The sequence below is a fragment of the Urocampus carinirostris genome, chromosome 3 (assembly GCF_059441175.1).
Source record: "Urocampus carinirostris isolate Australia breed hairy pipefish chromosome 3, RoL_Ucar_1.0, whole genome shotgun sequence".
NCBI lineage: Eukaryota > Metazoa > Chordata > Actinopteri > Syngnathiformes > Syngnathidae > Urocampus > Urocampus carinirostris.
This window is the reverse complement of record NC_142351.1, coordinates 48417767-48442465: the sequence shown is the minus strand read 5'-3', so window position 1 is coordinate 48442465 and position 24699 is coordinate 48417767. Positions and strand designations below refer to the sequence as shown.

The following is a 24699-nucleotide window of genomic DNA, read 5'->3' as shown; positions in this document are numbered from 1 at the left end:
GATTTCAAAATAAACCTAAAAAAGTCATTAGGATTATTTTTTGGGCCGAATACGACAAATAAATAACATGTATATTTTTCTTCTGTAATTAAAAATCAGGTTGCTGTCATACCCGACAAACCTGATCAACGCCACGGATACACGGCGAGGGATCGCCAAGGCCTTCACAGCGTGGAGCGACGTGTCACCTTTTAGTTTCCGAGAGGTGCCGTCTGACCAGGAGGCGGACATTAAAATCGGTAGGTAGCAGACCTCCGATGCTCTCGAGACTGCTGAAACCTTCCGTGGGGTCGCGCCTGATGGCTCCAGACTCCCTAAATCACAGAACCACGAGTCGTATAGTCAAGGCGATGCCTTTTAAACGAGAAACATAAAGGCTTAACAACTTCCATGCGTGTCGGCCCATGTCGAGGCCTTCAATTCCGATCTGGCTCACGGTCTCCTTGGCAGCAGCCTAAGTTCTCTCGGAGGAGCACTTTGCTCTGCACTTTGTCATCCCCAGCTGCGCTTTAAACAGCTGAAATAACCGAGTAGTTCGGGGGGAGGCTATCCAGCTCTGCGTTGGTGGCGAGTGGCGAAACACTTTCGGCTTGCTACATCGCAATTTTCTTTGATTCAATCTGAGTGTAGCTTCATAACCTGAAAACTTCGTAAGTACAGATCCATTTTGTATATAAATGCACTAATCCTTTCCAAGCCCCGCTATGGCACGGTATGGTTTTTGTATTTTAAGTCACAAAAGCGCATCAGAACATGAAAGAAATACATGTTAGAATTACATTACCGCAAAATAAAAAATAAAAAGAAAGTTACATAATGTAAAAAAAAAACAAAGAATCAAAGAAATAAATAAAAAATGGCTGCGTCCTCCTCCCCGCCATCTTGTTGGAACCCCTCCTTCTCCTCGTCTCTGAACTCTGATGGTGACACAACGAGCATGCTGGCTAAACGAATGCGCACTGGGTTAACTAGGGGCAATATTTTCACGTTCAGATACTTTGTAACCTGAAACTTTCGTATGTAGAGACATTCAGAGGTACCATCCGTCCATCCATTTTCTGCCCTGCTCCCCCTCACTAAGGTCGCGGGGGGTTGGGGGGGTATCACTGTATATATATATATATATATATATATATATATATATATATATATATATATATATATATATATATATATATATACAATTTTCTTTTTTAAATTTGTTTATTTATTTATATGATTGGGCAGCACGGCGGCGCAGTGGTTAGCGCATGTGCGGCACAGTTCTAAGGTCTTGGGAACCCCCTGTGTGGGTTCAAATCCAGCTACCGGACTTCCTGTGCAGAGTTTGTATGTTCTCCCCGTGCTTGCGTGGGTTTCCTCCGGGCACTCCGGTTTCCTCCCACATTCCAAAGACATGCATTTCAGGTTGATTGGCCGGTCCAAATTGTCCCTAGGTGTGAATGAGCGAGTTGTGTGCCCTGCGATTGGCTGGCAACCAGTTCAGGGTGTCCCCTGCCCACTGCCCGATGATTGCTGGGATGGGCTCCAGCACCCCCGCGACCCTACTGAGGATAAGCGGTGCAGCTAATGAGATGAGATGAGATGATTGTCTGTGTGACACCAAACTTGTGAATTGACCAAAAAAAAATCTCCCCACGCCTGGTAGGGTGGTGTCTGTATTATCCTCAGATTCTGGTCCTCTGGTAGAGGACCAGGATGTTCATTAACTTAGCTGTTCCGAGGACTGCTGAGATGTTGCTCCTGGGACCTATTGGAGCCACCCTTCCAGTTTGGGGGTTAGTGCCCTGAGTGCCCCCACTTCCACAGGAACCACGCTGGAGAAGTACAAAAGTTTGAAAGAGCAACTGGAACAGATGTGGAAGGTCAAGGCCAGCAAGGTCCCTGTGGTAGTGGGCAAGCAAAGTGTTTTGTTCTTTGCGGTTCAGGCAGCTGAAGCATGCTATCGTGGCCTGCCTGAATTGAGCTGCACTGTTTTGGCCGCGATCCATTAACTGAGTCGTCTACTGAGAGCAGGGGCCGGGAGAGCAGATTTGTGTTATGCAAAACAAAAGTGGGATTATAGTATATTGTCCTTTTGGTGGATACCCGGTAGATATTTTTTCCTACCACGTTAAATCATATTACAATATTTTAAAACATTTTCTCGGGGGAAATACAAGCTCTCATATTTCTATTGGGAAATTGTATCTGATACAGTAGATAATTTTGTTAATTTGAGTATTATTTTGTCTCATTCTAAAAAAACAGTTAACAGAATAAATCCTAAAATAAGATAAAATAAAAAAACTATCCTTGCTTGTTACAGTACCCTAAAAAAATCTTGTGAAAGAGTGAAAAGAAAAACATCTTTATTTATGTCACTCCCCCAAACCTCAAAAGTAATTCTCTTTTCATTGCACTAGAATTTGCAGAATTTATTTCAAACAATTATTACCTATCAAACAACTTCCTACAAATACATGTGAGTTTCAACTACTTTGTCCTTATCCAATAAAGCATTGGACAGGAAAGATAAAATATCTTGTTTGCAAAGGAGATTTTGATCACGATTTTCAATTCATTTTAAATTAAATTAAATAAAGATTTCAAGTCAGTTTTAATGGCAAATTTAACTTTAATGGCATATGACTAACTTGCTTAAAAAAAATTAAGATTGCATATGTTATTAACAAACTAACACCAGCTTCGGGTATTTTAACATTGAAAAAATACATTCCTATGATAAATTGACAACGAGCAGAATTATCCATCCATTCATCCATCCATTATATACACGGCTTATCCTCAGTAGGGTCGCGGGGGTGCTGGAGCCCATCCCAGCTAGCTTCTGGCAGTGGGCAGGGGACACCCTGAACTAGTCGCCATCCAGTTGCAGGGCACACAGGGACAAACGATTCGCTCGCTTAGGGACAATTAGCCGGCCAATTAACCTGACATGCAGGTTTTTGGAATGTGGGAGGAAACCGGAGCGTCCGGAGAAAGCCCACGTAGGAACAGGGAGAACATGCAAACTCCGCACGGGTAGGCTGCGGACTTGAACCCTGAACCATGATTTGAAATTATTTATTTGGGCCCAATTTTTTTCAAAGGTGGTTTCCGTCACTTAAAAATACTGTACTCGCTGACACCATCTTCTGGTTGAACTCATCATTGCAGCCTCTGTCAAGCTGCCTGTGTTACACATGCACGTACGTGTCTCTAAGGTGTGCTCTTCTTTTTTCATCTTTTTGGGGGGTTTCAGCTGCCGTTTGGACTATATTTAAAACAATCTTTCTCTTTATTTTACCATTTTCATCCTGGAATAAAAGAAATCCTCGAGCACGCGCGTGAAATTACTCTCCACCACCCCCCTTCACCCTGCCTCATTTTGTCTGGCCTCATGCTCTTTGTGGCCAGAACATCAGTGATAAAAGTAAGATTAAAGCAGATCGACGCGATGAAAAACCTATCTGTATAAAGGCTCTTTGAACGCAGTTGAGCATTGTTAACACATACTTAATCGAGAAAATATTTACTTTGAGACTTTTGAGGGACACCTCGAACTACGAACTCCAACTTGAATTAGAGACCTGGCATATAAATTCAGGGTGTGTAGACTTTGGTTTATAACCTACAGTGGAAATGTATATTGTGTTGCCAGGCTTCTACCCCGCTAATCACACCGACTGCCTGCAGTCTTACTTGCACCACTGCTTCGACGGCATCACAGGGGAACTGGCTCACGCCTTTTTCCCGCCGACAGGCGAGATACACTTCGACGATCATGAATACTGGATTCTGGGCAACATGCGCTTCAGCTGGAAGAAAGGTAAGGCGCCGCTCTCACCACTTCACTCCAGAGGATCGGGCTAAGAAAATCCAGTCCGAAGCAAACCCGAAATTTCCGATTTTATTTGTGGGGATTCGGGATCTTGGCCCTCGCCACACACTTGGTTTGCACAATGAGCCGGCAAGGAGGCATGCGCGACAGGGGGACGGGCCGCCACAGTCAACTGACGAGGGCCCCGCGTAAAGTCTGTCTTTTGTAATGAAGTCTACTGTATTTTCAGACTGTAATTCCCACCAGCCAATAAACCCATGATTAAGAAGGAAAAAAACATATAAGTCGCACATGGAGTGTAAGTCGCATTTTAGGGAGAAATTTAGTTGAAACTTTCAATATCTGGCAATATCAACCATAAATATGGAGTATTTTGTGTAGAATTTTGAGATAAGAGATTAAATTAATACAATTTGGAATGAGGCTGTAACATAACAAAATGTGGAAAAAGTGAAGCGCTGTGAATACTTTCCGGATGCACTGTATATATATATATATATATATATATATATATATATATATATATATATATATATATATATATATATATATATACATACATATATATTGAGTCATGCTCTCTTAGTTGTCCATATACTGTTAACTGTTTTTTACCATGGACCTGTGTGGTAAATAGTGAAGCGATTCCTGAAGACAGAGACCCACATCATACATGACATCAGTGCCCTAACTCAATGCAAAATGACTTTCAAAACTAATAACGTAATGTTCAAAGAATTCAAATGTTGTTTTTTTATTTTTGGTTACAGAAAACAAAAAATATGTTTTACAAAGTGCATGACTTTTTATGCCCTGTCTGTGTCATTTCTTGCCTGTGATTGGTCTGTCGCCACACGTGGATGCCTGTGAGATACCATTGTGGGAAGTTGCTGCCACCTTGTGGGCGTTTTGGAGAACTAATTAGATTGAATTTAACTTTTTTTCTTATAACGCTTGCGGAGTTGAACAAGTTAATAGTGAATAGTTGAACAAGGCCATTTAAACATATACATCTTTCAAATTAACGGGTCGTCTGAAGTTTACATCAACCGATACATTTCTATCATTGACGGATTTGTTTAGAGTTCACAGGAACAACGTATGGCTGTGTGTCATTTTGACGGGTTGAAAATTTGACCATTAACCACAGCAGCAGTACATCCTCAATAATCTAATGTGTTGCATTTTAAGAGAAAGCGAGGCAAAGAAACAAAGAAGAACAATAACGGGTGGATAAGAAAAGTCAGGGAAAGACGAGCCCGGCGCGACCTGATCGTAATAATCGGCACTATAGGCGAAAATTTGAGTCGGGCTTGGGTTCGCACTTAAGATCTTAACTCTCGGCTACGATTTGACCTGCCTTCTGCTCCCGTGCAGGGGTTTGGCTCACGGACCTGGTCCACGTGGCCACGCACGAAATCGGCCACGTTTTGGGACTCATGCACTCCAGGGACCCCAAAGCCATCATGCACTTGAACGCCACGCTGACCGGCCGAAAGCACATCACGCAGGATGAGGTGTGGGGTCTGCATCGTCTCTACGGTACAACCGTGACGCTCCCTCCTTTTCAAACCAGTTTGCCAGGGCACAATGGTTTCCAGTGAAACCTTCTCTAGTGAGCTGCAGGAAGTCGCCTGATTTTATCTTTTCAAAAGTCATGCCATTGTTCAGTACCTTTGCTTTCTGTCATTAATGAGCTAAGTAACTGTAACTTTCATCCATATCATATTTTCATTTGATTTACTAATTATCTTCTCGTGAGGTAGTGCAGTATATTAAACTAGACAATTCCCGCGGTAATTGTGAGAGTTGTGATGGATCTGGCAGATGTTGGTAGAGAACCGGTAGTGTCCTCTGCTCACTGCCCTAAGAGGGCTGGGATGGGCTCCAGCACACCTGCAACCCTACTGAGAATAAGCGGTTCGGATAATGGATGGATGTTTGAACCAAGTAAAACATTTTTTTGATCCATTGGCAGATACATTTTGCTAATTTTAGGTCGTATCTTCTATTTATTCGTAGAAAAAAAAACAGGTGATGATATAGTAAAACATGTTGAAATGTGTTAAAATCCAGAATTACATTTCTTAATTTACTTCAAAAAATTCAAATAAAAAGTGAGGAAAAAGTCATTTGGCCACAAATAATGAGAAAAAACGTTATACTGTCGTTTTTAGGAAACATGATTGACAAGTTGCGGCACGTCGGATGGTGCAGAGGTTCAGGGTTCAATTCCAGCTACCACAGTCTCCCCGTGTGGAGTTTGTATGTTCTCACCATGCCTGCGTGGGTTTCACCGGTCACTCCGGTTTCCTCCCACATTACAAAAACATGCATGTCAGGTTAATTGCCCGGTCCAAATTCTCCATTAGCGTGAATGATTGAGTGAGTTGTCTGTCTCTGTGTGCCCTGCGACTGGCTGGCAAGCAGTTCAGGGTGTCCCCTGCCCACTGCCCCAAGATAGCTGGGATGGGCTCCAGCACCCCCGCGACCCTACTGAGGATATTGGATGAATGGATTGATAAGTTTACAGTTCAGTAGAAAGAAGGAGAAAATATATATAATACAAAATTCCCAATCTGTTCTAAAAGTCCTTTCCTGAGCACGTTCTTTTTTTATCAAATCTCTTCACAAAGGTAACAAAAAGTATATCTGTTTGAAAGCGTGTAGAAATAAAAGAAGAGCAGCATTGTTGGTTGATAGTGACAATAATGATAACAGAGCATAATAGTCAATATATAAAAAAAACAATGGTAAAAAATAAGTCATAATAACGTACAATCTTGGTATCTTGTGCAATCTCCTTTGCAGGTCCTCTATGATAAAACAAGCGATGAAAGTTTAAGCTTTAAAAAAAAAATATTAAACTGGTGCCAGGAATTCACTGTGCTTTTTTCGGACATTGTGCTTTTAGATTTTGAGATTAGGAAAAATGATTCCTTGGCTCGATAGAGCAGAGCAAACATAGGCGTGTGTTGCAATTGTATTATTTGGAACAAAAAGCTAAAATGTGGCTTTTCTTCTTCACAAAATGTGTTAACAATAGAGGTTATGCAAGATGTCTTTTTTTTCATCTCATAAACAGACCGTTTTGTCTTCTTTGGCACTTTTGGGGAATTACAATGAAGGATTTGAAGAGCCACACTTACAAATTCTTACCTAAGCCTATAAATATGGCGGATGACCACAATGAGCTCATGGCTGTTATGTCTATAACAATTCCCACCATTTTTAAGTTTGTAAAACAGGGGTCTCCAACGTGGTACAGGTCACAGCGATTTTCTAGGGAATTCGATTTTGTGCTGGCATGACGTTTTAATGGTTGACTTTACATCTGACAAATACAACCTGGTAATAACATAGTAACTACTGCGGAATGTGCTTTCAACAGAAAGATTAAAAAAGATAAGACTAAGTTATAAAAAAATGTAATAAAATAATTTGGAAAAATAAATCAAGGCCTATTATTAACCTGGTAGTGACCCTTTGGCTGGCGGACTATCGTTCCACGATAATTAACCAATCCATTCGTTGCTTCGTGATTTCATTTTATGGTACAGGATATCATACTTCTCCGGTACTTTGCGCTTCATATCCCACAGCCTCACTGGATCACAGGTTGAAAAATATGACGTAATCTTTTATCTCCAGTCGCGTATTACTGCGAGCGGGCGCTTTTGTCAGGCCTGGTGGCTCTTTTTTGCTGTTCTGTCCACCAAAAGGTGAACTGGACTGCAATCCATTATCCCCAAACGGATATTGCTGCGAGCGGGACCTTAAGAAGGCATTTTTATTAGGACGCGTGGTGTTCTGTCCAGCTTAAGATGAATGAAATGAAATGATCTGCATTTATATAGCGCTTTTCAAGTCAATGACTTCCCAAAGCGCTTTACAGTGTGCTTCACATTTCCCAATAGTGGCCGTGATCTGTGCAGCCATGTAAGGCGCTAACCTGCTTATTGGGGGTAATTGGGGGTTCGATGTCTTACCCAAGGACACTTCAACATGTAACACGGACAAGCCGGGATTCGAACTGGGATCCCTTAATCCTAAAACGATCGCTCTACCTCCTGAGCTACTGCCGCCCCGAACTGCACTGTTTGAGCCGTGATCCATTATCCCCTGTTGACTATGACTGACAGCAGGGCTGAGAGCGCATTTGTGTCATGCGTGACGGCACACGAGCAACCATGATCCATTATTCCCGGTTGATTGTTGCTGTGAGCAGGGGCAAGCAGAGCCCACTTTTGTCCGGCATCGCTGCTCATTTTTAAGCTCTGTCCACCAAAAAGTGTACTGGACTGGTGATCCATATTGCTGCGAGGAGGGACTGGCAGAGCGCACAATAGTCAGGACTGTCAGTTGTTTTTTTGTCATTTAATTTATATCTGTCAAAAATGAACTGCACTCGTTCCTACCCTCACCTGGGTTATGGCCAAAAGAACACGATCCTGGATACAAGTGGCTGAAATGAGTTTCCTCCGCAGGGTGGCTGGGCTCTCCCTTAGAGATAAGGTGAGAAGTTCAGTCATCCCGGAGGGACTCTCTGTAGAGCCACTGCTCCTCCGCATTGAAAGGAGGCAGTTGAGGTGGCTCAGGTATCTGATAAAGATGCCTCCTGCAGGAGGCCCGGGAGGCGACTCAGGACACGTTAGAGACTATGTCTCTAGGCTGGCGTGAGAACGCCTCAGGATCCCGTCGGATGAGCTGGTGGAAGAGTCTGAGAATAGGGACGTTTGGGCTTCCCTATTAAGGCTGCTGCCCCCACGACCCGACCCCGGATAAGTGGAAGATAATGGATGGATGGATGAACTGCACTCATGCAGGGGCAACCCCATATCCCCAATCCCATATTACTGTGAGCGAGGACTTGCATGAGGTACTTTTGGGATCGGACGTGTGCCTAAAATGAACTGCATTGTTTTTACCACAATCCATTATCCCCATTTTTGTATTAGCGAAAGGGGGAGCTTAGAGATTAAATTCACTCTTCCTGCCTAAAATGAACAGAACCTGTGCGACCGTGATCCATTTCCCGCAGTTGATTATTGCTGCGAGCGGGGGTCGGCAGAGTGCACTTTAGTCAAGAATTGCTGCTCTTTTTTGCTGTTTGACTGCACTCATGTTGCCGCAATGAATGCTACTGTTTAGTGTCAGAAAGAGTTTCTCCAGATTAACCTAGCTGTGTTCGAAAACGCAATTTCTAGGTAAAGGTAATAACTGGGGTAGGATTATGGGTCTTAAAAATTGGCGAGGTTTACTGTATCACTAATTCTGGCATGATATAATGTCTCCTACTTGCTGCAGGATGTTTGGACCGCTTCTTCATCTGTCCGGCGTGGGCTCGCAAAGGCTATTGTGAAAGCAAGCGCAAGCTGATGCAAAAGCACTGCCCCTCCAGCTGTGATTTCTGTTACGGTAAGATAGCAGCCATTCCCCCGCAGGGGAGGAACAGTTGAGTCTGCTGAGCGCTTTGAGGAGCTGCTGTGATCCGTTCGCCAACGCAAAAATGTGAGCCAAAGGTCCAAACCAATAAAACGCTGTCCTGGATTCCAGGTCTGCATCAGTGACAGCAGATGAGCCTCAATGACCTTATGAGTACTTACTGTATTTCCTGGGCCCGAACTGACCCTAAATTTGAAAGTGCTTACAACCCGATGAGCCTTAGAGTGAGTGCTTACGAGTGCTTTAAATGCTTGAAAATTTTGAATTGTTGTGTTTTCAAGGATTGAAAAGTGCTGGAATTTTGGGTGAAGTGCCTGTAAATGCTTGAATTTCTTTCCATGTTTCTCAACAATCCTGCTTAAAAATGAAGCTTTGCCAATGCATTTCTTCTTCCCTCATCATTAATGGCAGCTGGCATTAGTTTGAATGCCATTGTCCAAAGAAGCGTCATCGCCCCATATGGGTCTGGACCTAGAGGACACAAGCATGCAACTTCTAAACAGGGCACATTAATTATGGGCCATGCTAAAAAATTAATTTAGTGTTTCCCAATGGTAAATTGTCATGGAAAGAATGTCCTGACAATGAAAATGTAATATACATATTGATAATTTTTACCCAACACCTCTCTCAAATATATTTACACAGATATTGTTCAGATCCACAAATATATTTTTGATTTACTCAATATCTAAAAATCATATGTCTTGATAAATGCACAGGCATGATTAAAAGCTGCATATGTAACTCGCAGATTAATGTATATGCAAAATACATGATTAACACTGGATTTCTAATTTTAATGGTACAATTTTATGTTCTAATATATGCTGTAATGCGGTTCCCCAAAGGTATTACATTACATTTGTAACCGCTGATCAAGGTGCTGAAAACGTCTTAGATTTTGTCCAAAAGTCTTAAATTTACCTCTCAAGTCTTAATTTTTCCCTGTCTTGTCTGTGTGACTGTACAAATAACTGTATATTAAGTAAACTAACAAAAGTGTGGGTCATTGTGATAAAAAAATAATTTTTTATCTGCTCCTCCTACTTATCAATCCCTGACCGATAAATGCGATGTGTTGGTCCGAAAATCCACATCACAGCGTTTTGCAGCATTACATTGGAACTTTACGTACAGGGAGTGCAGAATTATTAGGCAAGTTGTATTTTTGAGGATTAATTTTATTATTGAACAACAACCATGTTCTTAATGAACCCAAAAGTCTCATTAATATCAAAGCTGAATATTTTGGAAGTTGGAGTGGGGCTTTTTTAGTTTTAGCTATTTTAGGAGGATATCTGTGTGTGCAGGTGACTATTACTGTGCATAATTATTAGGCAACTTAACAAAAAACAAATGTATACCCATTTCAATTATTTATTTTCATCAGGGAAACCAATATAACAGCTCAACATTCACAAATATACATTTCTGACATTCAAAAACAAAACAAAAACAAATCAGTGACCAATATAGCCACCTTTCTTTGCAAGGACACTCAAAAGCCTGCCGTCCATGGATTCTGTCAGTGCTTTGATCTGTTCACGATCAACATTGCGTGCAGCAGCAACCACAGCTTCCCAGACACTGTTCAGAGAGGTGTACTGTTTTCCCTCCTTGTAAATCTCACATTTGATGAGGGACCACAGGTTCTCTATGGGGTTCAGATCAGGTGAACAAGGAGGCCATGTCATTAGTTTTTCTTCTTTTAGACCCTTTCTTGCCAGCCACGCTGTGGAGTACTTGGATTCGTGTGATGGAGCGTTGTCCTGCATGAAAATCATGTTTTTCTTGAAGGATGCGGACTTCTTCCTGTACCACTGCTTGAAGAAGGTGTCTTCCAGAAACTGGCAGTAGGACTGGGAGTTGAACTTGAGTCCATCCTCAACCCGAAAAGGCCCCACAAGCTCATCTTTGATGATACCAGCCCATACCAGTACCCCACCTCCACCTTGCTGGCGTCTGAGGCGGACTGGAGCTCTCTGCCCTTTACCGATCCAGCCACGGGCCCATCCATCTGGCCCATCAAGACTCACTCTCATTTCATCAGTCCATAAAACCTTAGAAAAATCCGTCTTGAGATTTTTCTTGGCCCAGTCTTGACGTTTCAGCTTGTGTGTCTTGTTCAGTGGTGGTCGTTTTTCAGCCTTTCTTACCTTGGCCATGTCTCTGAGTATTGCACACCTTGTGCTTTTGGGCACTCCAGTGATGTTGCAGCTCTGAAATATGGCAAAACTGGTGGCAAGTGGCATCTTGGCAGCTGTACGCTTGACTTTTCTCAGTTCACGGGCAGTTATTTTGCGCCTTGGTTTTTCTACACGCTTCTTGCGACCCTGTTGACTATTTTGAATGTAACGCTCGATTGTTCGATGATCACGCTTCAGAAGCTTGGCAATTTTAAGAGTGCTGCATCCCTCTGCAAGATATCTCACTATTTTTGACTTTTCAGAGCCTGTCAAGTCCCTCTTATGACCCATTTTGCCAAAGGAAAGGAAGTTGCCTAATAATTATGCACACCTGATATAGGGTGTTGATGTCATTAGACCACACCCCTTCTCATTACAGAGATGCACATCACCTGATATGCTTAATTGGTAGTAGGCTTTCGAGCCTATACAGCTTGGAGTAAGACAACATGCATAAAGAGGATGATGTGGTCAAAATACTCATTTGCCTAATAATTCTGCACTCCCTGTACAGTCGGTCTCTAACCCGTTGTCATCATCAGAGTAACTTCGGGATGGGAAAGTGTTGGTTTAGCTTGTTGTAGCTGAGTGATTTCAGGTACAACTGGGTACTAACTGTACTAGGGAGTGAGTGTGTGGGGTCACCCAGCTGACGCCCAAACCCGTCTTGGGGGCAGCATGGTAGGGTAACGGCAGCCGTTGGGTTCAGACCTCCATCATTGGTTCGCCCGGCTGAATTCCCAAATTAGTCGAGGTGCCGTGCTGCTCCCACACCTCGGACAGTTCTAGTTCGCCGCCACACAGTCACCTGTCTCAGTGGCTGCCAGCCCGTCACTCAGAGCCTAAGAGGACCGGGACCGCAAGTCAAGTCAAGTCATGTTTATTTGTATAGCCCTTAATCACAAAGAGTCTCAAAGGGCTGCACAGATCAAAAACTATTGCAAACTATTATTACAGACTTAACCTACATGAGGGCAAATGATACACATATTATCAACATAAAGTATAGGTTATTCATATGCTATAGAGTACAAGTGTGTTTTAAGCTTAGATTTAAAAATTTCCACTGAGGTTGCAGATCGAATCTCAGGGGGAAGATGATTCCACAGCACCGGGGCCCGGATGGAGAATGCTCTCGAACCTGCTGATCTCTTTTTGGCTCTTGGGATCACGAGTAGACCAGCTCCGGACCGGAACATAGGGGGAAATTAAATCTGAAAGATATGAGGGAGCAAGTCCATGTAGGATTTTATTTAATACCAACAGAACCTTAAAATCACATCTTAAGCTAACAGGGAGCCAATGCAGGTTAGCTAAAATCGGGGTCATGTGATCAAACTTAATTGTCTTAGTTAAAAGCCTCGCTGCAGCATTTTGTATTAGCTGAAGGCTCTTGATTCTGGACTTCGGGAGACCGGAGATTAGTGCATTACAGTAATCGAGACGGGAAGTAACAAACGCGTAAATTATAATTTCCGCATCTGAGACAGCATAGGACGAATTTTAGCAATGTTGCGAAGATGAAAGAAAGCTGTTCTAGTCATATTCTTCACGTGTGTTTGAAAGGACGGATCGGGTCAAATATGACACCTAAATTTGGTCTGATTGGTCTGAAATTTCATTGGATGTGGTCTTGAAAAGGTCTTAAAAACTCTTAAATTTGTATGGAAAAATCCTGGGGAACCATGCTGCGTAAGTGTATAATTAGCCCAACGGTTGTAAACGCGGAAGCTCTCACTGTAGTCTCAAATTCTTGCACCTTATGTATAAAAGATATATGACAAAAGACTACATTTTTGGGGGCTGTGCATTATAATCTGGTGCAGCCGCTGAAAATACGGTATGTCAGTGCCCCGGTTGCGAACGCAAGACGTCTTCTCCCACCTTTGTCGTCGTTTTGGGCCGGCAGCAAGGGAGGCGGGAGGATACGACTCCTCTGCTGGCGCTAATCTGTTCCTCATTGTTGATTAGGAGACGTCGTACGTCTGTGGAAAATTCCTCAGACCCTCCAAACCGCTGGAATTTCAGACTGTGGCTCCAGGGTTAGCGACACGCCGGGTCAATTTGGATGTCTGCTTCATTAGAGAGCGAGAGAGAGGCTGTTCCTTAAGTTGAAGCTGAGCTTGGCCGTCGCTCAGAACATAATTTTGGAAACCAAAGCTATAGCTGCTGTCCCCATTCTAGTAAGGCTTGTTTACCAGGGGTTTACACTGTGGCCAATTTACCCACAGAGAAAGGATTTTAAAATCATGTTTTACAAAGATAGCGTGATAACTTTGTACAAAACATGTTAAAACTCAGTACTTGAAAGTCGCAGAGAGGGAGAGAGAGAATAACAGGGTTCGAGCAACATTTTCATGGCCAAATTCAAGAAATTTTAAAGAACTTTCAGGGCCAGTTTTCCAATTCCTCCAGTACAGTAAAAATGAGAAATCAAGTGTGAATCTTATATTTTACAGAGCAACAAATGTATCTTGCAGAAAGTTATTTCCATTACAATTTCTAACTGGGAAACGATAAATAGCCATAATTGATTATATATATATATATATATATATATATATATATATATATATATAATCCTTGCACAAATACACGTTTCATAGTGCACCTTTCCTCTTGGCCACGACCCGTTGCGGGCAATGACACTCCACAGGACAATTTCATACGAAATAATGCCATCTGCCGTTTCTCACAGGGGAATAGGGAATGCAATGGCAAAGCAGAGCTAACAGCGTCAGTGTCAGCCTCATATTTGGCAGACTAGTTGAGAAACATGGCGACAATATCAATCATTTACGAGCACATCACCCAAAATTCAAGCATTTTTCGATCCTTCACAAAACAACATCAAATTCTAGCATTTTCAAGGATTTCAAGCATCTGTATGAACCCTGAGCCAACAGACCCTGCTGTAATATGATTGCCTGGCTAATTTCTGATTGGGCACATGATACACTATAGACTAGGGGTCTGAAACTCGATTTGGGTCTGGGAAATATTTTGAGTCTTGCTTTATAGCCACGTTTAAGCAGATAAAACATGTTGAACACATAAGAAACTTACCAAAAGTTATATGCGAGGTGAATCTACTATTCTTTAAGCTTCAGTTCAACCAGGGTTGCTCCACAACGGAACATCCATATAGAACTCTTACATTGAACTTTCATTAGTTACTGGTTACTTCATTTAAAATGTGCGTTACCCCCTTCAGATTACGGACACCCAAATGTAGCGCGGTATCTGAAAGTAAAAAGCTAGTTAAAAATTACCATAAATACTCATGATGACGCCGACCACGTAAAACTGATGAAAAAAAAGAGTCACATAATAAAGGAAATCGATGAAAATGTGTTCACCAACCTGTGGAAGCTTGTGCAATCGTGAGAGCTTGCAAACTATGAGTTGAGACACTCTATATCCATTTTGCCTTTGTCTTCAAACCCTCAAATGGTAAATGGACTGTATTTATAAAGCGCTTGAGGTCCTCCAAAAAGCTTTGCCATAAACTGTACACTTTACCCATTCACAAACACACTGATAGCAAAGTCAGCCATGCGAGGCGACTATCTGCATATCCAAGGATACTTCGATGTTTAATTTGGAGGAGCAGGGAATCAAACATGCAACCTCATCAGTCCTAAGATGACTGCTCTACCTCCTGAGCTACTGCTGCCACAAATATTGTTTTTTCGTTTTCTGGATCATGTCCAAGATTTTTTTTTCTGTTATGCAAAAACAATCCTACAGGTAAAAAGACCAAAATTCAGAACTCTTTTGCTGTCATTTATGTGTTTACTCCCCTCTAATATCGTTGTTCCTGTCACGCCCATTCCACACGCACTGCCCACTATTTGTTACTGGCGACACACAATGAAATATGTGCATATAAAATGATTTAGATTTTGGTATTTTATTTTATAGTTTTAAATACTGCTTAGATGATAGCATATGGGGTAGGAAGAATATCAGTAAGGAGAAGTTATGTGTCCTCGTACTATGTGCTTGAGATAGCGCCATTGTAACTGTCTTCAGTTGTATTTTCTAGGTAGATCTAAACATCTCAGTCTCGATAGTTTCTTGTATTCAGTGTTGTATTGCTGACGGAAAGAGGGTTCTGTGTTACTTCACAAGTGAAGGGTAACCTGCCAAATCGCAGCAGACGTTGTGATTCACCTTCTGCTTTTAAAAGGTAGCTATTAACGTGTACCCTGTATGCTGTTAGAGGGAAGAAAAGCTACTGAACTAGTTGTTAGTTTGGTGAACGCGAATGGTCCCCGGTTCGAGACCGGGTGGAAACATGCCACCTGGAGAAGGATGGGCCCCACCAGGCTGTACTTACCCAAGGCACACCAGAGGAAATGGTGCCTCCAAGACCTGTGTAGTTAAGGGATCTAACTAAACCAAATAACAAAAAATTTAAAAAAGGAAACACTAGCCAAGAATTCATTTGAACAAAAGCTGGGAATTTAATGAAAAACGGACAGGACAATAGAACATTTTACAAATTACAGAAAAGGAACACTCTTATTTGGTTTATAGTGTTGAATGTTTTCCGAATGGTTTTTGATATCCTAATTTTGGTTAATATTGATTTGCTAACCCTGTTCTATTTCAGGTTAATGATGGGTGATCTGCTCTAGTTTCGCTTGATAAATGTTTTATTATTTACAAAATGTATTTCTATGCGCACTGATGGGATTTTGGGATCAACCTTAATCTTTTAGGGTGTCAAAATTTAAATTCATATAATACACTACATATTTCAATGATAATTCAAAAGAATGCCAAGAATGTTTATCAAATAAGCAAATAAAATCCACAATTCAGTTGTTTTCCAATTCAGGGAATCCCAGATCCATGGGTATTGCTGGTTTCTCAAAGTTTAAGAGCCCAAAATCAAGATCAAAGTATATATAACGATATAATCCAATTCCTACCGCGACCTTGATATAGAGCTCTTAGAGGAATCAGATCCTGGGTGTGGGTTTTGGTCTGGAATAGCTCGGTCACAGAGATTTCCAATCTTCCAAGAAATCAAGGAATCTTCCTGGGAGGGAAAATGACCTGGACAAAACTTATCCAGAATCTCACTGGGCTGAGTCCAAACAAAGCAAAAAAGATTGGGTTTTTCAATTCCAATGTCTGTTAAGGATTGCTATCATCTCAGGTCCAGTCTGTCATCTACGCTGACGTGCATGTTGTACCGACGCACCATGTTGTACCAACAGTTGATTTACAAAATGTTATCAAAATGCGGCACAGTGCCCGTTAACAAGAAAAGTATTTGCGTTCCTGGTTTGTGTTCCTTTGTAAGTCAAGTCATGTTTATTTGTATCGCCCTTAATCACAAATAGTCTCAAAGGGTTGCACAGACCACAGATTATTGCAAACTACAGACGATTATTACACCATCCCCTGATCTAAAACCTACATCAGGGCAAGGAAAAACTCAAAAACTTCAACATGAGGAAAATGAAGAAACCCTGAGAAGGGACAGTACATGAGGTAATCCCCCTTCCAGGATAATCAGACTGCAATGGATGTTGCAATAACAAATAATGCACCGATGTCGTCAACAGGAAATATAGGTCATTCATATTCTATAGAATAAAAGTGTGTTTTAAGCCTAGATTTAAACAGTTCCACTGAGGTTGCAGATTGAATCTCAGGGGACAGAGCATTCCACAGCATCGGGACCCGAATGGAGAATGCTCTCGAATCTGCAGCTCTCTTCTTGGCTCTTGGGATCACTAGTAGACCTGTGTTTTCAGAGCGAAGGCTCCGGACCGGAACATAGGGAGAAATTGAATCTGAAAGATATGAAGGGGCAAGTCCATGCATGATTTTGTATAATACCAACAGAACCTTAAAATTGCATCTTAAGCTAACAGTGAGCCAATACAGGTTAGCTAAAATCGGGGTAATGTGATCAAACTTTCTGGTCTTTGTTAAAAGCCTCGCTGTACACTTAATCTTCATCTCAAGATGCTTTTTCTCCAGAGTTCCCCTTCCCAACCGTGGCTGCCACTCCAAGACCTCCAAGGACCAAACAGAAGCTCGTGGTTGAGGGCAAAAAGCTCACGTTCCGATGCGGGAAGAAAATTGCGTCAAAGAAAGGCAAAGTATTGTGAGCACGGACCACTTTTTGCTCACCGTTCTCGGCGCTACACTTCTTCACTGAGGGCCTTTTTGTGCTCGACTTTCAGTTGGTACAAGGACGGAGAGCTTTTGGAGTACTCGCATCCAAATTACATTTCTTTGAAGGACGACCACATCACTATCGTGGCCAACGCCATCAACGAAGGCACGTATACTTGCATCGTGAAGAAGAAAGACAAAGTTCTCACCAACTACTCCTGGAGAGTGCGTGTGCGATTCTGATTGCCTTGCTGTTTCGGAACACACAAACACAGTTCAATAACTTTGCCACAGTTTTTTTTTGTACGTTTTCCTTTCATTTTGTACTTTCTGTTCGATGTTTGATGAGAGTCGATGTGCAAATATCTTTTTTTTGGTGAGGGAAGTAAAAATGTTCCTGAATCAAGAATCTTTGTGAATCAGTAAAAAATGTGTAAAATCCAACAAGGCGTCCTCACGTTGTTTGACATACTGTACCTACCCAATAAAGTAAAAAAAAAACAAGACTTTGCTTTCAATAAACTCATTTCAAAAACAATGTTTGTGTATTAAATATGAAAATAATCTCTAGCAGCCGAATGCCCGCAATGCAATATAGAAACCTTAAAGCAGAGGTTTCAATCTTGCTGCCCAGGATATTAGTTCGAGGGTCCTGACTTCATAAAAAAGTTAAAGGAACACTGTGTATTATTTGACCACTAGATGTTATAGTATTGTCGTGCAACCGAAAACAAGTGCTAAAAATATAAAAGAATGAAAGTAATGGGGGCTCAAAGTTAGCATTAAGCACCATTTTTTTTCTATTTTCCTGCCCTGCCTTTCACCAGTATTTTTGGGGGTATACGAAGCAGAAAAATTAACTATGTCATTTATCTAATATAGGCCTATGTTATGTAAAATCTTTTTTTTTTTTTTAATAAAGTACAACAAATGTTTCCACAGAGTCCCCGGTTTAAGACCACGTAAAAAAATGTGTTGGCCTGGAGAGGGATTGGGGCCGCCAGGCTGTACTTGCTAAAGACACACCACAGGAGGTAGTGCCCCGAAGACAGTTTTTGTTAAAGGAACCCATCCACGTTCTAGAGCAGGGGTGTCCAAACTTTGCCGAAAGCAGGCCAGATTTGGTAAGCTGAAAATGTGTGCGGGCCAACTATTCAGCTTGGCATTCTTTGAAGTCTTGAATAAATTTAGCCTTAGTAAAGGGTTTGCAGTCCTTGGTGATCAGCATAGCGACTTCGGAGCTCGCCTTGGTAGCATTTTCATTCGACTCTCTTGAAAAAGCACTGCTGTCCCATAAAACAGCTTTCAGTTGCTGCACTTTTTCACTGTTTCCAGTTAGCAATTTGTAGGCAGCATGTTTTGGCAGTGCCTCTTGATATTATACTCTTTAAAATCAGCCAGTCTATTGGAAAATTAGGCACAGTTGCTTCAGATTTCGGTGAAAAAATGTTAAAATTTCCACTTTTCTTGGAAGCGGTAGCCCATAAAGTCAATTTTTCTTTTTTTATTTACAGTCGCAATGTGGGAAATGAGGTGGGCTAAAACTCTTTCAGAAAGCCAAGGGCAAGATGGCCAAAGGGCTACTGCCATTATCTGGTAAAATGGTGTACTGCGGTCAACATTACTGTCATATTAATAATTTTATGACAGAGGCTGCAAGCCAGTAAAAGTGTGATCACAAGCCATAACTGCCCCCCTGGCCGGACTTTAGACATACTTGTCTTGGAAGATGAAAATGTTGGGTCAGGCTTAAAATGTCAGTCATTACTTTCGGGTCGGGACAGGCTTTCCTCTTGCTGGCTTTTTTTTTTAATCCGCCCGCCATTGTTCTTTGTCTCTCCGCCTTTCACAATTATCGGGACTTCTCTCTCCTCCATTCAGGACACTGGCCAGAAGCGCTAACTATCCCGGGCCACAAACATCATTAGTGACCCCCATCATGGACTGTTCACTCCGCTAGCCTGAGAAGAGGTACTGCAGTGTGCGGTGCAGGACCATCAGTTTCTGCAACAGCTTTGTCCCCCTGGCCTTTACTGTTAAACCCACATATAACAGTCCTACCCAGCTGCTTTCACACAAATGTTTTTAAATTGTTTTAATTTTTAAAACATTGTTGCAACTCATTTTGTTTCTCTTATAATTCTTTCGTTACTGTATAGTGAACATGTTTACCTGACTGCCCTCTTTGGATATCTGTTCAGCTAGTCCTCCTGCACCACTGTACAGTACTTTAAACTGTGATTATTTACAGTACCCAACATTAGTCAAGTTAGGTTTTTTTTTGTATAGCCCTTTAAGTACAAGGAGTCTTAAAGAGCAGCACAGACCCCAGACTATTGCTGACTACAATGAATACACCATCCCCTGATCCAAAACCGACATGAGGGAAGGGACAAACTCAAAAAGCCTAGCATGAGGAAAATGAAGAAACCTCAAGAAACCCTTTGTACATTATATGATCCTCACAATTCATTAGCACTATTGTACAGTGTTCTTTATCAGAGCCTTTTACTACGTACTTATTTTACTTCATATGTATTACTATATATTACAAAAACTGCGCGAGTCAGATGTATTGGTTCTATATACATGTGTACAAAAATGACAAATGAAGTACATCTATCTATCTGTTAAAGTGCCAACTATAGCCACCTCCAATTAAGACTGCAGCCTTTAAAAGCTGCTGGAGACAAGCAACTGGTGGTTGAAAGTTGATCATTTAGTCGAAGCCGGTGCACATTTGACCCATCGAATTTGTTTTCTTGATTTTAATTCATAATTCTGCCTGAATGTCCTGCTAACCCCTTGTCTCTCCTCTTAGACTCCCTCATTGCCAAAAAAACATGTCTCCACCAATGTTACCTCTAAGCTGCGCGCGTGTGCAATTGCGCACGGCCTGCACATTCTCAGCCACAAGAAAATCTAGCCAGCTCACAAAAATTAGGGCTCGAAATTGCTAATTATGAAGCGAATTAAGTCAAAGTTACAGTGCATGAAGGTAAAAATACACGGGCTCCCCTGACGATGTTTTCTAAATGCGGTATTTTGAAGTCAATGTCGAACAAAGTTGAGTAAAGTCAGTAGAGTTTTTCTTGGGCTCGGCTCACTAAAGACAACCGGCTCTTTCGGTCCCCAAACAGCTCTTCAGGTTGTTTTTGCTTCTTTAATCCCTACACGACCAAATATTATGTAAAATTGTGCACAAAATGACTTAAAGGAATGAAAAGCTGAGGAAATAAAACAAAAGGAAGAGAAAAAAGGAAAAATTCTGAAAAAAAGGCAGAAAAAAAGAAAAGAAAGAAACAAAGGAAAAAAAACAGCTAGGAAAAAAACACAATGAGATTTTTTTAAAGGAATTAAAAAAAAAATAGAAAAAAACAGAGCAAAAGAAGAAAAAGTTTGTTTTGCATTGAAATAATTTCCAATTATACCAAGTCAATCTTGTTGCCAACATTGTACTTCCACAAAACAAAATGTGATTAAATATAGTTCTGTATCTCCACCCTGACACTTGCCTAATGTTCACCACCCCCTTCGTCAGATCCCGGAAAACATCCTTTGGGCGTTGGTTTGAGTAACCATGCTTGTTTTATATCAGTTCATTTCCTGTCATGTCACATCCTGGTTTGAGTCCGTTTCTTGGGTGCCTGATACATTTGGCTACTTCTACTATTAGAATCCTAACACGTGGCCAATCATTGCCGGGCATTCTTCTTGTGGGCCATGATTTGCTGAAACGTGTGTGTTGCAACTGGCCATCGGATTAAGACGGTTTTCTTTTCTTTTCATAGCCAATGCTCACGGTGGCGCTTCTTTCACAGCAGTGTGGGAAGCCTTATTCCTGCAAGCTGTTACTGGGCCGTAGAGGTATACAAAAGCTGGGCAGGAAGGGTTGTTCGACTCGCGATTTAGCTAGGCGAGGTCCCTTTCGGACCTGCGATTCGTGACGGGAATTCTTCTTCAGGAAGCGGCACTACAGACAACCCCAACAACCTCGCACAAGGAGAATGCCCGGCAAAGCTGGGTCATTCTGCTTGTCTAAACCAATTCCCTCTTTCTTGGGTGGACAGACACAAAACGCAAAAATAGACAAGCAAACAGATATACATACAGTGCTTAGATACTACACGAAAACATTATCACCACCCACGCTTTGCTCACGGGTATTAATTAGTGCGTACGAAGACATTGATGTCCATGCATTGGTGAAGTAACATTTATATTAAAACTGATCTTTTACCTTTTTTTTGGGTTGCACATCTAGTGGTCAAATACTGATTTCATGATTATTATTACTTAAGAATTAGACTGGATTATTTTTCTGGACGTGCAACAAAAATGATCAGTCTGAAGCTATTTTTATAACCAAAATCTTTTTCAGTTATTGGTTGGATTAGAAATTTTCCTAATTCCTCTATAATCGAGCGAGTCAACAATACTGATTGCCTCCATAGAAGACTGAATTTGAGTTAAATCAAAACAAACATTTTTCCTAATGTTGAAACATACGCGCGATTTAGTAAATTGCGTTGTTTTCTAAAAAATACTTAACACTGTTTAGACTACATGTCCGAGTTGTTCGTAAATCTGAAGTGTAGAAATGCAATGTCAATAGTTGAACAAATAATAAGTGTCTCAACAACTGACAATTTTGGTCAGTGTTCAGTTTACTAATACCCAAGTTGTAGAAAATCTGTTTTCCACAATGAACATTTCAAAATAGCATTCTGTATTAGAATGCGGAGATTGAAACAAAACATTTTCATTTGAAAGATTCAATGATAAAATAATCAACGGATTTATCTACTATTAAAACCGTGTTGATACAAGTTTATACTTCTCACAAAGGGCCTGTAATATAAAGGCAGTATTTGGGAACATATTTATGACAAGTCAATCAGCTACATAAACCACAACAGAATAAGGAAATCAACACATCTGTGGTTTAACTTCAATGCCACAAACCATAACCGGGAGATTGAGTAAAAAATAACACTGACAGCTAACCCCTCCTAAAAAGTAATGGTCTTTTTTTTTTTTGCAATGTTAGAGTAAGTGAATCAGAAGGCAATGTAAACATTTAGCCAAACGGAGCTCTTTTCAAGCAAGAAGGGTTTTTTTCCCCCCCTGACCTTTTGACATACAGTATTTGTAACCACAAGCCCATGTGGAACACCTCACACGCCTCACTTGCTTCCCTTGGATGGTCTGGTGCCAAACACCATCAGTTACAAAATCCAACAGCTGCTCTTCTTCAACGCACCAGGTGCAACACTAAACAGAAGAGTTCCACTGGAGGGGAACCCCTCAAATCTAATAACCGACTTTTTTGTCCATCTGTTTTGTTGAAGCATCACAAAGTCTTGGACTGAGCCAAAGTACGCGTCGATTTTTTTATTTCTTGGGGGGGTGAAGACAAATCCAAGACTCGATTTATTCAATTCTAACGTCGGAGAGAGATTTAATTAGCGCATTTTCTGGACTATGAGGCACACCTAAAAACCCCAAAATGGCCAGAAATGTGAAAGTATGCCATATAATCTGGTCTGCCATCTTTACCGGAATAAAAGGTGGCTAAAATTGGAAATGCGTAGTTACAATTAAAGTTACTCGATACACCTGATGACTACCTAATGAACCCTAAACACATCATCAGTGACTTTCAAAGGGTCATCGGGTGGTTTCAGGTCTTAGACCGACACAGCCGAGGGTGATCAATCCCCAGACTTGTGTCCAGGTAGCTCACCATGCCACACCTCCTCCCTCCTCAACTAGACCAATTGCGAAACCTTTTCAGCATCTCCCAGGATGTTATAGTTGGCTCTTTGCAGTTCAAAAATCCCAAGGAGCTCCAGGTCACTGTGTAAAGACCCTGCCTGCATTGCCCCAGCAACCCACCTCAATAGGGTCGCAGCGGGCCCTCCACCCATTCCTACGTAATTTAGCCACAAGATGGGCGTACTTTGCCCTCTTCCTCAACATCTGCCCAGTCCTCCCAGGGGACCATCAGCTTAAGGAGCATCAACTGCTTGCCCGCCTCAGACATCATCTCCATGTAAAATTTAAAAATGTACCTTGCAATCCAGTGCACCATATATACTGGGAAATACAGTGGATACAATTAAAATGCAGAGTAACAATTAAATGATACCACGTACGGTAACTGTTCTGCCCAGGGATCAGAATGGAGTTTTCATTTTCAGCTGAAATAGCCAGGGTCCAGGGGCCGCAGGCCCCGGCCAGGTCCAGGGCGGAGCCCGGTGGGGGCTCATGGGGGCGAAGCCCCCCTGAAGCCAACAGCATTTATCTTATTTGCTATGTGAAAATTGCACTAAAATGAATTAAATCCAACAAAACAGAAACCATGTATTATATATATATATATATATATATATATATATATATATATACATATATATATATATAAATTAAAAAAATAATATATTGACATTAAAAGCATTTGTAATATTGAACATGATCATGATGATACAAAAAAATTATTTTAATAATGTTTATAACAAATTTTAAATTTTGTTTATCCTGTTCTAAATATTGTATAAACACAAAAGATAAAATCATTTCATAAATAAATAGATTTATAAATACCTCAGATTGGGATTTTCTGTCACACAGGGGAACCAGTGGTTGACTGCTGCTAGTATTTGAAGTGGAAGGATTTGGAACGGCCAATAATGTTGAACCGGTGGCGTTACTGTTAGTTTCACTGCCGATTTTAAATGCGGATCCGAGTGCATAATTTGATCGCCGGCAAGCTATTTTTTGCTTTGTGCTTGTTCATTTTAGCATGATCGATCAGTGCCACACAACCTCGCGTACCATAATTGATCAGATCGACACAGTATAGACACTTTGCTTTCCCTGGAACATCACACTTTGCGATGAACTGGCTCAAAGTTTCTGTAACTTCCTCGATCTTTGCGCCGATTTTAACGTTTACTGTGACAGTCTTCTCCAGCCATGACCACTTAAATTTATTCTTGATTCCTTTATCAATCTCGGAGACAAAAGCCTCATCTTCTTTTCTTAGTATTTTCATATTTACTTTTTCAAACACTCATTTCACCGTTTGAAAAGACCGGA

At 41.3% G+C, this 24699-nt stretch overlaps 1 protein-coding gene across 4 annotated transcripts in view; it reads left to right on the top strand.

The window, feature by feature from the left end:
- The window catches only part of mmp23ba (matrix metallopeptidase 23ba), a 44272-nt gene extending 26136 nt beyond the window's left edge, over positions 1-18136 (top strand). For 3 of the 4 annotated variants that reach the window (XM_088332151.1, XM_088332150.1, XM_088332148.1), the window contains exons 3-8: positions 100-239; positions 3644-3811; positions 5201-5365; positions 9131-9241; positions 17461-17582; positions 17667-18136. In XM_088332151.1, coding sequence (XP_088188277.1) covers positions 100-239; positions 3644-3811; positions 5201-5365; positions 9131-9241; positions 17461-17582; positions 17667-17978 — 1018 coding nt within the window. In that variant the 3' untranslated portion in view covers positions 17979-18136. Of the gene's footprint in view, positions 1-99; positions 240-3643; positions 3812-5200; positions 5366-9130; positions 9242-17460; positions 17588-17666 lie in introns of all 4 variants that reach the window. The other variant, XM_088332149.1, reaches the window with a different exon arrangement.
- The last annotated feature ends 6563 nt before the right edge of the window (positions 18137-24699 follow it).